We start from the raw sequence: 15,304 nt of genomic DNA, 5'->3' as shown, positions 1-15,304 counted from the left end.
CTGATCATTATTTGTATTTACTTATTGAACCAGTAGAGACATGATGCACCTTGTATTAATAGGTTCCTCAATAGGTTCATGCTTTATCAGGCTTGTAATATTTTTAGGAGAGGTTATACAAGGCATATGGTGCTGTGAATAAGTATTTACCCCTTCCCGATGTCTTCTATTTTTGCATATTTGTTACACTTAAATGTTTCAGATCATCAAACTAATTTTAATATAAGACAAAAAAAAAACCCGTAAACACAAAATGCGATGATGCATGATGCTCTCATGTATAGAAGAAAAAAGCTATGCAACCTTACATAGCCCTATGTGAATTGTTTGCCCCATTAGCTACTAAATCAACAAATTAACCAAATTTAATTGATAATTGGATGTAATTTCACTAGACACACCTAGACATTGATTACTGCTAGCCCTGCTGAATCCAATCATCAATTAAATAGAACATGTCCTGCAGTGAAGTAGAGATGAAAGGTCTCAAAAAGCAGCACACAGGATGCTGCAATCTAAAGTCATTCAGGAACAGATGAGAAACAAAGTGATTGTCATCCATCAGTCTGCAAAGAGTTACAAAGCCATTCCTAAGGCTCTAGAATACCAGTGATCCACAGTAAGAGCCGTTATCTACAAACAGAGAAAACTTCAAGCTCATCGACGTCTCGTCCAGGAGCTCACAAAAGAACCCAAACTAACATGTAAAGAACTGCAGGCATTGCTTGCCTCAGTTAAGGTCAGTGTTCACAATTCCACATTAAGAAAGAGACTGAGCATAAATGGGCTAAGTGAGAGAGTTACAAGGCGAAAACCTCTGCTGTCCAAAGGTTTGATTAATTTGCTGAAAAACCATTGTGATGGCCATCAAGACTTTTAGGATAATATTCTGTGAACTGATGAGTCAAAAGTGGAATTATTTGGAAGACATGGGTCCTGTTACACCTGGCATAAAGCTAACTCAGCATTCCACAATAAGAATATCATACCAACAGTAGAAAACAGTGGTGATAGTGTGATGGTCTGAGGGTGCTTTGCTACTTCAGGATCTGCGTGAATTGCCATAATTGATGGAGCCACGAATTCTGTACTCTCTAGAAGAAAATCCTGAACGAGAATATCCGGCCATCAGTTTGCGACCTAAAGGTCAAGCGCAGTTGGGTTATCCAGCAGGACAATGATCTAAAACACACATGCAAGGCCACCTCTGAATAGCTCAAAAGAAACAAAATTAAGTTTATGGAGCGGCCGAGTCGAAGTCCCGATTTGAATCCGATAGAGATGCCGTGGAATGACCTCAAAAAGGCAGTTTATGCTCTAACTCTCCAGTGTGGCTTAATTGCAACAATTACACCAAGAAGAGCAGGACAAAATTCCTCCAGAGCAATGAAAAAGACTCATTGTCCGTTATCACAAACATTGATTGCAGTTGTTGCCTCCAAGGGTGGCATAACCAGTTATTAGGTTTAGGGGGGCAATTACTTTTTCACAAGGGTGAGGTTTTGAATAAATCTTTACCTTCAATACATCAAATGGTCATTTAAAAGCTGCATTTTGTGTTTACTCGCATCGTCTTTTTCTTATATTAACATTAGTTGGATGACCAAACATTTAACCCCTTAAGGGCAATGGGCGGTCCCTAAACCCATTGGAAACAATGCATTTTGAGCCCGTACATGTACGGGCTTTGTCATTAAGGGGTTAAATGTGACAAATAAGCCAAAAATAGAGAAGGGGCAAATATTTTTCCTAGCACTGTATATATTGCTGGAACACTGGTTTGCGTTGTGACTAATAGAAGGAACATCATGGAGGGTAGGGTATCATTATGTTTTAGAGCACTCTAATTATATGGTTGTTAGTACCTTTTGGTTAAGATGCCAAATGTTGAGCATATGTACAAATGTACATTGTATATGTCAATATATTCCACCCTCACTGTGTATTATTAGTGTATAATAATCTATTCCTTTGTACTGCCTTAAAAAGGTGTCTACTGTATCACTATGTTCACACATTACATTGGGCAATGTGTGTATGAGTAAAGCCACTATAATTAAAGTCGGCCTGCCAGTAACTACACTAGTCAACAAAGAAAGAGGGGAACAGTCTTCTCCATTTAATAAGAGGAAATTTGTACAATATATGTTTTTGTTAGTGGCAATTTTAAAACAACTGTACTTACATAATCTTTCTTAATACATGGCACCCCAATCATTTATTGACTGTTCATCTTCCAAAATCACAAACGTACAGCCTTTTCTAGGTGGCTGTGCTGCTTTAAGTGCTCAGGATAACATGTTGATATTTTATGATTTCATTTTTTTCTCAATGTATTTTACGGAAGAGTTTTTTCTTAAAAAAAGAAATTATGATCCCTGTAATTAACACATTTGTATCCAATAATTATGTGAAATGACTTTGTTAAAAACACAGATGACCAGCATGTGAAAATATAATGCAATTATAGTCTTTAAAAAAAATCAACCATTTAACCAACATATGCTTACATTGTAATTTGCAATTGGTGTGACTGCACTCTAAATTAAGGCTTAAAAGTAAAAATAAAAAATGTTAGATTCCATCTGGGCTCAGGCAGTAGTTGTTAGCTTTTTATACCAGAGCTTAGGTTCTCTCTAGAATTGTGATACCGTGGAGCAGATAAGGCTAGTTCTGCATTGCTGGAATGTCCTAGATAGGGAAGAGATTTTCGACTTCTGGAACTGATGAGCCAGGTGTGGTGAGGAATATGATTCTGGGCTAGGAGCCAACGAGTATCACATGCTGTTTATCATACAAGACCAAGTCTGGGTAGGATCTCACCTTATCTGCCATGTGAGCAGCGGCTGGAGCACGTGGAAACAGGAGACGCGGAGGTAGAAGATTTGCTTGTGTTTGCAACACGCAAATTAGTTTAGGATGCCAAGTGTTCTCGCCCAGAGTAATACTTTACACTAAAGCAAGCTGATTACATAACTTTTATTCAATATGACAATTATATTGGTTCTGGGACAGAATAATGCCGCTCCAGATTTGGGGCGCGGTGTGGGAATGCCACTATGGAGTTGGCAGCTGTGTGAGGGGCTTCACCCCTTCACATCATGGTATCAGTCACTTCCAGAGTTAAGCTGCGTATGATTTGTTAATAAATCCTATTCCTGTCATGTTCCCGGCTCATGTGCCGAGCTGCACGTCCTATTAACCACGACGACAGAACTTAATCTGCTGTCAATAACAATAATTACCGCGATAGAACAGATAAACCGGCTGTTGCGTATATCGTCCTGGACAAGCCATCTATTTCATAAGCAAATAAGTAATATTAAAAATCAGAGAGCACAACAGGATTTCAATGACAGTTACAGCATGGTGTGTTAAGCTGAGCTCATTTTTGCATAGCCAACGTTGTTATTCGCACAACATATCTCAGAAGACAGAGTTATCGGTGGCTTTGTGTGTCGCAAACTCGGCTTCCTGCATAATTCGAAGAGCAGAAATATTTTTGTGTTATCCGTGGTTTGGAGCTGGAAGTTAGAATGTCCTTGGTAAAGGTCACAGCTCAGCCCAGACGGCTTTGTCCGTCGTGCTGGAAGATTAGTATCTGTTGCTCTATCGAGTCCTTACTGATTTGTTACCAAAGTTACTGGTGCTTGTGTTTTATTGGTGAACACAGGAATACAGATCTCTGTAACACCGAAATCTTGACCTATTACTGTCCTGTCAGGTGCAAACAGTGTTGTATTGTAATGATCCTGCAGTTAGGTGGACCTAAAGACATCTACCGGGATCAGGAACCTTAGCAGAGGAGTTATAAATCTACTTTTTAGGAAACATGAGCCCATTTATTTTTGACATTTTCTGTACAAAAGTGCTATTATCATTACAGGAATTATTAACTCAGCAGGTGTTTCACTTTCATACAAACACAATGCACTATTTTGGCGCAATGTCTTTGAATGGGGGAACAGTCTTCACTAGTTTGTTTATAAGTATAGAATACAGGAATCTATAAAATGATCAGTTTGATGTGGTTTTCCCTCTTGGGATTTATAATGCAGAAGCGCATTGTGCACGGCCTTTTGCTGCTTGATAACGACTCACACTGTTGCTCTTTATAATTAGACGTTATTAGACACAGGCTGCCAACTCTTGGTCTAGCAGGAAAGGGCAAGCTGAAGAAGAAGTGATATAGAAGCCCAAAGCACAGACCCCACAATAAGTTCAGCACACATTGTTGTTGGCGATCAGCGCACACTAACACTCACTGAAGTGGCCAGCATAGGCAGAAAAAAGGCCATTTGATTAGTGTTGTTTTATAGACTACAGTGGTCACACATGGAACTTTGTTTTGAGTGTATACTGTTGATGGCCCTTTCCTTTGTGACGTCTAAAAGCCCATGAAAGAAAATGTTTGGTACTTGTGTATTATCCGGTCTCCACCGCTAGGAAAGTTCCCACACCCCATCTTTATTCCACAGATCTTTACCATCATATGTTAGTATCAGATTAAAATATGTTTTATAAATATTTTGCTGGTTTCTTTATTTGTTTTAAATAGTTCTAGTTTGCCAGGCTGCTGCATATTAGCCATTTGTATGTTTTCTAGTTTTGTCTGTAAGACACAAACTTTTACTCCTTACCACCTGTGATAAACAAGAGAATATTTTGGTCTTAATCACACAGCCGGCCACTCTGGTTAATGAAAGTTTATGTACAAAGAGACTACATACATTTTCCATAAAGAATCGGCTCAATGTGGTGATGGTGCAGACAAGGTCACCCAAAATATCACATTACAGACAGCTGTACAGGTAAAGGGAGTTTGTCAATGCTAACCTACATTACTGCATACTATATTATATGTTTACGTTAAAACAATTCACGGGACTTCCCCTTCAATTTTTTTGTAGTAGAAATTGGTTTGGTTTGCTTAAAGGCAGAATGTGCATGTAAATCCGTGCCCATCCCTATCTCTTTATAGGCCAGCACAGTGATGTCTCCAGTCAACATGATGCCACAGAATGTAAGGATGATGAGAGGTCCAATTGTCCAAGAATCATCTGCAGTGGAACCATTTTCCTACCCCCAGAGCGCCTGTCAGCCTGAGACTGCATTCCTAGAAGAGGAGGCTGTGAATACACCCACCGTAAGTATTTTCCCAGTCACTAAATCTCTTAATGTCTACCCACCTTGTTACTTTTGTTTTATGTGAAACCAAGATCCAACATCAGCATACTTTTTTGTGCTGTCTGTTGTCGATCTGTATGGCCTTAATTATGACTGCAGGAGAATCATAGAAGACCATGGAAGAGAGATCTGGACCATAAAAAGCACAAGTTCTGTGTAGCTGCCCCCAACACCAGGAATAAATATCTTGGTCAGGACACAGCCATCAATGGCGCCCAAACAGATGTTCAGTCACCACCCCACTGAAATTCCATCATCATTTCCTTAATGAAATAAATGAGACGTATACAGATATAATTATTATGAAAATGGTTTATAACGTTACATTAGCTTCCTTTACCAAACTTTTCATTTACGCAGTGTTTCTTTACGTCCTGTTTATATCTCGTCTAATGTTTAAAATAGGACCTCTTGGGATCTAAAGGTAATTTGTCCAAGGTGTAAACTGAAGTCTCACCCTTTTAGCCTTATTAACCGGCATCTTGCCAATGGGTCGTTCATCTTAAACCTCCCACCCATCAGTAAACTGCAGTCCCTATGGAAATGCACCTTGGTAAAAGCCCGCGGTTCAGCTGTGTTGAGGGGGAGGTTAAAATAGGTGCATTAACGTTTCAAAGATGAACAATCACTTCAAGAGTCGTGATAGTTCAGCTGCAGAAAATCTCAGCCGAGCTGTTGTGAGCTGTAAAAACAATGTGTAATATCCTGTATTTTTAGCTGCACCGCAGGGAACCTTTCTGAAACGCTGCTGCACTCACAGACTCGGAGGGGGAAAGTAACAGCTTTCAGAACCTCAAAAGCACCAAAGGAAGCAAAAATATTTCCTTTTTAATTGTAATTGGCCTTTGGGGTATGCAATCTGTGGAGGCCTATAGCAAGCAGCAGAGTACCATTATATAAAATAACTTTACATACGGTATATAGGGATATGCTTCTTAGAGTATATGTGCGGTAGATGTGTCTAATTAGTTTTATTTTGTGAATATTTTTCACAAACACCTCCGGAACCCAAAGTTCCCTCGCCCCGACTTTGTCCCGCAGACATAGTACATAGCTTACATAGTAGCAATACATAGTGCTGTGCACACTTGTGGTAAGGTTATTATACATAAAACGGGATACATGTATATGGAGCACATCTATTGTAGAATAGACTTTATTAATATTTTTAATAATAAAGCTCAAAAAATCTTTCTGTTGCATTCTAATTTGCTATGGAAAAGAAACATAATTACCCATCGACCTTTCAAAATGCTACCTCTAATTCAATTATCTAACAATGAAGACCAGCTGAAAAGCTGTAAAACTAGAGGAATGTTTTGCCTTAAAATGCCATAAAGTGGATAAAAACATTTGTCACCTCAGTTTCAGATGGGTACATCTCGGTCTTCAAACATGTTATTGGCGCCATGAATGAGTCAGCTATCTGCTGATGCAAGATGGGTTTAAGAACAATCACTAAAAACCTTCATACAAAGCTTGTCTTTGTTAGTATTACAAATCCTCTTTTTAAAGTACAAACATCAATGGTCCCTTTTACGAGTAGGTCATTCCACAACATATTTCTTCTTCTTCTTCAGTAATATATCAAAAGAAATAGGCACGAATGTTGTTTAATAAGAACAGACAGAAACAAATTTTAACATTGAGCAATACAACATGAAAATGCACTGCCTAGACAGGACTAGGTCCAAATAACCCCTGAGCAGTCATCACATGGGGTCGCTTTAAAGATAAACAAAAATGAAACTGTAGATACAGATAAACAGAAAACCAAAACACTTTGTGTGAGAAGTGAATTTTTTCTGGTAATTAAAACCCTCCTCGTATATAGCTAACGATCCTTGTTCTATTCACGCTACGCAGCTAATAAATATCATCCTACGATATTAACCTTATCACTGTTGGTTTGGTAAGGGGATGGCCAGGTCCGGCATCCTTAAAACCCTGCTTTAATATGATGATTCAATAAAACTTGCATGAAATTTCAAAAAAACTAAAGTTATAAAACAAAACAGATGTCTTTTCAGCCAAGCTTAAAATAATGGTGTGATCATTAAAACTTACACTGGTATTTAAAAGGCCTTCAAATGCCTACTGATTTAGTTGACGTTTTGCTGGTTTCGGTATCCTTTTTTTTCAAATTATTTTCCAGGAGAAAAAAGTTGGCTAGCCAGTGCTGATTAGTGGTTTTTTTTTTACGAGAGCTACTTTCAGCCTGTTCCGTTATGAATGGATTATTTTGTATGGTAATTGTATATTTTGGGGTTGTACAGTGTATAGATATTAACATTTAGTGTAAACTAGTGTATTATGTGGCCATATGTATTTTGTCAGACACAAAGAAAAAGTTTTTTGTTGTTTTTTTAAACATAAAAAGTAAGGGCCAAGTAAGGATGCCATTGGACCCTGGACAATTTGCCAAGTTATCCCCCACCCCATGTTTGCATCATTAGAGTTCATTCACAGTTCAGCATGTGCAGCCCTGTACTACTTGTTGGTGCCCCCTGGCAGTGTCACCAAGGGGACGTTGGGGCAACGCTAATATGGGAACAGATTGAAGAGTTTACCATGTGGTAAGGTTGTCCATCAAGGTTGTCCATTATCTCCTTAGGCACAGTGACCATCCAAGTAGGTTATAAATTGATTACATTTCACTCTTGGTAGACGACCTAAGTATATTCAGGGGTAGATGACCCTTAAGCATAAGCAGTACCGATATTGTGGGGGGTATAAGTGTAGCCTTTTGTCTCAAAAAACAAAACTTCTTGTTAGTAGTATTGCTGCTGAAAACCTGTGGAATATTCTATATTCTTACGTTGGTTCCTGTGCCCACGATGATATGTATGTCATGTTTTAAAGTCAAGCTCAAAGACGTTGAGCTTGACAATATATATTTCAAAAGAGTGGTGTTAAATTGAATGAATCTGGTTAATTATTTTTAGTCCACTAACTATCCCAATAGAATTCCTAAATTTCAGAAATTAGTAATATTATCCAGCTCCAATGGACAGTGCCAACATTGCCCATCATTTAACATTAGCTATAGCGGACGCACCAAGACGTGCCTGCTCGCCCATTCTATTTCCAGACTGCATCTTCAATCACGACACATTCTGGCAAAGCCATGTTCCATACACAGCGTGCTTTATTGTAAGTCACGTAGAGCAGAGCTAATCATTCCACTTATGTGAACATAGCTTGTGCATTCCTTCTGTGAGAACAGGGGCTTTACTGCCCTCTCAATGTGGAAATACGCTTAAAAGAAATGTTAACATGCGCTGGCATTATTAAGACCGGAAAGAAATTATACTGCAGCGGAGGCCTCCGCTGGTTTTGAAGTTCATAGGATCAGCTGTTCACGGATGCAGTTTTTCCCTGGAATGATTTTAGTCACATCCTGAAGAGAAAAGATTAAATTCCCAAGTCTCTGGCACCATTTCCTGCATTTTTCCCTCCACCTCCTCCCCTGCCATGGGTAGTATTGTTGTCTTTTACTTATATCTTGCCCGATTTTTGTTTTTAGTGTTTTTACATGTGACTGATAAAAATCATAAATTTTTCATGCAAGTAACAATATTTGTTAGTTACCTATAGCTCAGCAACTGTGGCTTGGGTCAACCATTTGACCTTGAAATTCACATGGTCTGTACATGGAGGTGATTCGTCTTTGTTACTAACTCTAGACCTACGTGATGCCTTCTGTTATGACTAGATCCTGCACGCTTCCCAGAATCCCATGGAGCCAGAGCCGGCCTTAAGTGTTCTGGCGCCCTGTGCGGACTACTCTTCTGGCGCCCCCCCATCCCCCAAAAAGGAAAAAAGTCTCCCCCTCTGCCCCTTCTCACTATCTACCACCTCTGCTCCTTCTCATTGCCTTCCCCCCTCTACCCCTTCTCACTGCCTTCCCCCCCTGCCCCTTCTCACTGCCTCCCCCCCCCTGCCCCTTCTCACTGCCTCCCCCCCTGCCCCTTCTCACTGCCTTCCCTCCTCTGCCCCCTTCTCACTGCCTTCCCCCCTCTGCCCCCTTCTCACTGCCTTCCCCCCTCTGCCCCCTTCTCACTGCCTTCCCACCTCTGCCCCCTTCTCACTGTGGTCGCATGGAGCAATATCCAAATGTAAGCAATGTTGCTTAACACTTTTCTCAAGCAACATGACAGCTTTAACCTTTTATGTGTTCAACAATAGTGTATTTCTTATAATTTTTAGATCATTCAAGCATAGTGCAGCATAACCGCAGTTAATGGTTTACTTTCCTTCACCCTCCTATTACAAACTAGTCTTCCATACCAGTGTATTGATTAAAGTTCTGTGGGCCATCACACAATCACTCTGTTAAACATCTCCTCACTTTTCACAGGTGAACGGCTGTCTGTTTGACCCGCTCCCTCCAGTGTCGGTGAGAAAAGGATGCCAGTCTTTGCCTAGCAATATGATGGAGACCTCCATCGACGAAGGCATAGAGACTGAAGATGACTCTGAAGATGACCCAGCTTTGGCATTTGCAGCCTTCCAAGGAAAGCGTGGCGGACAGCGGCGCCATACACTTGCTGAAGTGACTAACCAGTTAGTGGTACTGCCTAGTGTGGGACCAGACATGGAAGGTAATGGCTCAAATATTTTAGTACATAGCATAAAACATCCATAATACATTTGCTTATAAGCATAACATCACATGGATAAATGCTGATGAGATACGTTATGGTAAAATTGTCCTTTTATTTAGGACATAAGTACAGATTCTTTTTTGTCAGGTTGTTCACTTCTGTGAGTGCCAAGACTCAGCTAGAACAGGCATATTATTGTTTAGCCGGTGTTTTATGGAAATATGGGCTATGGTGAAAGAGGTATTATAATATCTGGTTTCTAACTGTAACGGATCTGCTTCTGGAATGGAATTATGTGGATCAGGTGGCTGTAGGTACCACAGGAAGCAGAATGATCAACTTTATTTTTTTCATACATCTTTAAAATGAAAGGGAATCAACAAACAAATCAGTGGTTTTGGTGTGTCAATGACACAAATCAAAGCAAAAGAAAGCAAGCACACCTGTTTTATAACTAATTTTTGCATGATATGTGATATAAAAAGGACAATCTGCCATTGGGAATCAATAGCATTCAGAGCTGGTGTTTTAACTCCATCCAAATTGTAACTCAAGTTCCTCTCTGGAATTTCAGCACTTCCTGGATTCCTTGGAAGGTTGGGTTCCTTTACTGATATGAGGACATGTTCGTTGGTAGATAACTGGAATAATCGTCAAATGGAATTGCTATAAAAAATAATGATGTGTTTTTAAACAAGCAGAACAGTATTTTTTCTTTCAACTAAAGAATGCATATTATAATATTTTAAAATGCACTATTTGTAGGGGCTGCATGAGGCACTGGAGTGTCCCATTAATTACCTGAGATATTAATAGCAAAAATATGTTTCATATTTTGATTCTGTTATACTTAAATGAATACAGTTTTCTCATGAGAATGTAGTGTATTTTATCTGAACTTTTATGTATTGTTCATAGTGGAAATAAAGGGTAAATATAAAGAGTATTATTCACCCATGGTAACATGATTTCTTTTAACGGTAGCCATCTTTACAGTTTAAATTTGACTCAACATAATGTCAACACTTCTTGCCGCATCTCTTTTGCTTGATAGTTACCTGACCTTTCCATTTCAGACTGTGCATTGTATGCATATTAATTTTCTGCAATTGTGGATTCAGTATACCAACAAAAAATTTATAGTTTGTTAAATGTATGCTACCCATTGCAAAATTTAGATATGCGTTCTGTTCATACATTAGATCATTGTGCCTTAATTCTAGTTGACAAAATTGTCTGTCCCGATTTGGTTTGCTGTTTCCGTGTCCTGAATTATATCATTGGTTCATTTTCTGTCCATCACAGGAAAACTCTTCACCATTGGAAACAACCCATCTCTAGGAAGTGTTGACTCTGAATATGATATGGGTTCCATTCAGAGTGATCTCAACTTCCAGGAGGATGCTGTTATGGCCAACCAGTCAGTGACCAGGCTAACGCCACCTTACATGGGGCTGCCACCAACAAATCTGGCCATGCCAGCTCTTTCCTCTCAAAAACGAGAAGCCCACAACAGGTCTCCAGTCAGCTTCCGTGAGGGAAGACGAGCATCAGACACCTCACTGACACAAGGTAAAAACCTTGCCTAAATTTACATATCATATAGTCTGACTATTACAAATATATGCAGACATTGACAAATATTCACAACATTGAAAGGTTGAACAACAAATATTTAAGGTGTTTGTTTTGATATTTGTGAAAACTCTTTTCTAATATCCTGCAGATATAATATACCTGTCTATACAAAAAAATGTCTCTTGTCATAACAATTTTTAGGTATTGTGGCCTTTCGGCAGCATCTTCAGAACCTGGCCAGAACCAAGGGCATTTTGGAACTCAATAAAATCCAGATGCTGTATGAACAGATGGGACCAGATGAAGATCCCAACCTTGCTTATGGGCCCCATCACCTCCAAGATCTCAGTCAACCTCAGGTATGGATTCCAAATGTATCAGTATGGTTTAATGCTATGAGTATCAGTGTTGCATTACTTGATGTTTGTGACTTCATTCCCAAAATGTGGTTATACAAAAGTACACTCATACACATACCTAACACATGTGTATGTATACATTGATGCTTATAAACACTCCTGCATGTAAGGCCCATTCATGTGTGCATGAGGGATAGACATGTGCACAGACATATGCACTGTTATTAACTTGTGATTGCTTTTTTACAGCATGATGTGTCTACACAACTTCCTCATGTGTCTACGTTCCCCATGCATCCCCAACTGCTTTCTAGACGGCAAAGTTTGGAGACACAGTATTTACAGCACAGACTACAGGTATGGTTCCATTGGCATGGATTAAATTTGTTTTTAGGATTTCATCCATCCTTTTCATTTTTTGCTATAGCCTCCCCAAAACAGGATATAAAAGCCAAGAGTAAAAGCCGTTAGTGGTTACAGGCTATGCATTAATTCAGTATAAGAGCGAAGATATTATTTGGGTTTGAAATGAACTTGCTGTTGCATAGACCTCTGGAAGAGGCACGGGGATTCTCTTCTTCCTGTTCTTAGCTTTTTCTTGCTCTCCTCTCTAGAATGCTTGCAAAGTTTAACGGACACTAATATCTGAAATGTAAATCACTATAATTTGTTCCCAGGTGAAGATAAATATTCGTTCTCATCCAGCAGCCCTGTCTCTTTTCTGCTTGATTTCCCAATCATATTACTTATAGTGCAAGCAATCGATTCTTCTGATTCTGTTCCTTTCTTTCTAATATAGAAAAAAAAATTCTGTTACCAATATTTGAATAAGAGTTTATACAATACAACCCAAGGCATGCGGGTGATCCTCCTATATTTACATTTTTAAATTATTAATAATTGAGAGCTAAGTAGAAAACGTTGTCCCTCTCTACAATTTCTTTGGTGGTGCACATTTTCATGTCTGAAGCTGCTATGAGAAGGTTAGACATACTGTAGGCCCAAGTTATTTTATAGAGCAAGTGAAGACAGAATTTACACAAATATGAGCCAGTGATTGATATAACAAACACCTAGAGCATTCCTAGTAACAAAAATAAAAACAGGTGTCTTTAGCAGCTATCTCAATAGGAAACATGGTGGAAATTAAACCTACAAATTTCTTCTAGGATAATCCTATAGTAAAGAGGTGTCCATGTGTCTGAGAATACTGCCAAAAATGACCTTTTACAGTATAGTATGCTAGTTCAGTGCTTTCCAGTGTCAGCCATTGCTTGAATTTAAGCTGTGCCAATAGAAGAGGCATGGGACCACAGTGCTGGGTTGGTGTTGCTAATGGAGGACACCAATTAAGAAGCTCCACTGATTGCTTACCAGCAGAATTGTGTGCAGCCAACAGGACATTTCCTGTAGGATTCTAATTCTGAAAGCTGACCTGCAGATAAAAGCTTTCTCAAACACATTTACTTTTTGTTTGTGTTTAATGGGAATTGTTACTTTAATTCGATCTTGGTTCTGTTGCAGAAAGTAAGTCTGTTGGCAAAAGCTCAGAACAGCTGCCAACTGTATTGTAAAGAAACACCAAGGAGTCTGGAGCAACAGCTGCAGGAACACAGGTGAGAATGTGATGCCGCTGAGCAATGTTTACATGCTCCTCTCTGTCTTATACCATATACAACTTTTTTGTCTGGACTCAAACATAGCAAAAAAGCACTCAGCAACACTGCAGTCTCAATAAGGATAATGACTCTTTCTCATAACAACAAGCAAAGGGTGCCTTAGTGTTCAAACACTGTCTCCCTACTTGATGAATAAAATATAGGGTCACTTGCTGAAACTGCAGTGTTGGGCTGCCTTTTTTTTTCTTGTTTCTACATGCGTTATAGCTTCTGAGGTCAACTTCTATGCACTACTTAAATTGTTGGTGCTATATAAATAAAAGATAATAATAATAATAATAGGGTTAGGGATAATGTTTTGAAATTTGGGAGTATTTAAAATTGAATAGACTGGGTCTGAGATTAATTCCTTCTAGCACAGATACATAAGACAGGACAGGTACTGTTAAAACTGAATTGAGGATAATAGACTGTACTGCTAGGGGACAGAAATCACAGATTGTGATTTTGAAATGTTTGCTATACTATTCTGATTAACGATAAATAGCTTATGCGGTCCATGACATAACTCATCAGGATAGACAGAGCAAGCATACTGGGGAGCAAAAGTTTTTGGGAAATTCTAAAAGAACATGGAAACTTGAAGAAGGCATGGACCTATTGCCCTCAAACTTTTTTCTGACCATTTTTCTCAAACCATTTATCAATATGATAGCTCAGTTTTGAGTTTTGTATCTTTCTTTTCTTGCATGTCGCCCTTAAAAAAATAATATAGTAGCCAATTAAATGACTTTGGCTTTTAATCCAACAGGCTGTATCAGAAGCGTATGTTCCTTCAGAAGCAGCCTCAGCTGCAGGCTTACTTCAACCAGTTACATATAGCAGAAAGCCCTTACCCAATGCAAGGACCGCAGCTTCCAATGTCGCACCAGGAGTCAGTCCAGCAGACGCAGTTCAGCTTATCCCAGCCGCTCAGCCCTGTGATAGAGCCAGCTTCCGACGAAATGCAATACGACCCATTCTTAAGTCAGTATCACAAGCTGCACTCCCAGCAGATGCAGCACCTGGCACAGCCTAGCCTGCCACAGGCGGCAGCACCGATGCAGGTGCAGCAGGCATCTTTACAATATCCTTATCAGACTGGCGAGTTGCCAGGGGTGCTATCGCATGAAACAGAGTACACTAGCCAATGCCAGTATTCTATGAACCCAACTCATCATGGTGGCATAGCCATGCATGAAAACCAGGGGGCAAATGACCCACAGGCACCTTATGAAACATTGACACTCAATGAACCTTTTGACTGTGAGATGATGGAAACTGTTGACTCACAACACAGTGGCTATGTTTTGGTTAATTAGAAAAATACATGGGGTATCTTTGTGTGTTAACATATGTTATGGCAAGGTGTAACGAAGGATAGCGTGTGAATTTTTGATTGTTTTTTTTTTCTCTTGTGTTTCAACCTAAACGAGAAAAAAAAAAATTTATTTTCTTACCCTTGACCTGGTCCTTTATGCGAAATCCAGCATATGGGCAAAGCTCCTTCAGTTGGCTGCGACTCCCAGGTTTGTGTTCTGAGTGCTGGAACCTCGAAGACTGGCGACAGAGTTCTGTAGAAAAGTAATTCTATCTCGAAGCCATTATGTGGTTCTCCTCAAGTCAACATTCTACTTTGCTGAGAGCCTAAAACTGCTACCAGATCGAAACTTCAATAGGTAGAACTAAGGATTTGGATTGTGGCATTTGTATGAAAAGCAACATCAAAAAGCAATATTGTTTTTGGGAAACATTTTTTTAAGTGACCCAAAAGTTGAATGCAAAGACTTTCAGGATATTTTCTTCAATGTTACTCTTAAGCTACTGATATGACAACAAAGCACCTTGCAAAAGCATCTGGAGAAGATAGGGACTTATTAACCCATTTGTACATTAATGATGCTTGGAGACACCT

General features: G+C 39.3%; 1 protein-coding gene across 1 annotated transcript in view; it reads left to right on the top strand.

The window, feature by feature from the left end:
- The window catches only part of LOC149298009 (serine/threonine-protein kinase SIK2-like), an 83,469-nt gene extending 68,758 nt beyond the window's left edge, over nucleotides 1–14,711 (top strand). Inside the window, exons 9-15 of the mRNA XM_089487871.1 lie at nucleotides 4,982–5,146; nucleotides 9,548–9,791; nucleotides 11,100–11,366; nucleotides 11,574–11,731; nucleotides 11,981–12,088; nucleotides 13,256–13,347; nucleotides 14,162–14,711. Coding sequence (XP_089343997.1) covers nucleotides 4,982–5,146; nucleotides 9,548–9,791; nucleotides 11,100–11,366; nucleotides 11,574–11,731; nucleotides 11,981–12,088; nucleotides 13,256–13,347; nucleotides 14,162–14,711 — 1,584 coding nt within the window. The remainder of the gene's footprint in view (nucleotides 1–4,981; nucleotides 5,147–9,547; nucleotides 9,792–11,099; nucleotides 11,367–11,573; nucleotides 11,732–11,980; nucleotides 12,089–13,255; nucleotides 13,348–14,161) is intronic.
- The last annotated feature ends 593 nt before the right edge of the window (nucleotides 14,712–15,304 follow it).

The sequence above is a fragment of the Sceloporus occidentalis genome, unplaced genomic scaffold, assembly GCF_023333645.1.
Source record: "Sceloporus occidentalis isolate IW3139 unplaced genomic scaffold, rSceOcc1.0.p SCAF_35, whole genome shotgun sequence".
Lineage (NCBI taxonomy): Eukaryota > Metazoa > Chordata > Lepidosauria > Squamata > Phrynosomatidae > Sceloporus > Sceloporus occidentalis.
The sequence above is the reverse complement of the archived record's forward strand: the minus strand, read 5'-3'. Positions and strand labels throughout refer to the sequence as shown.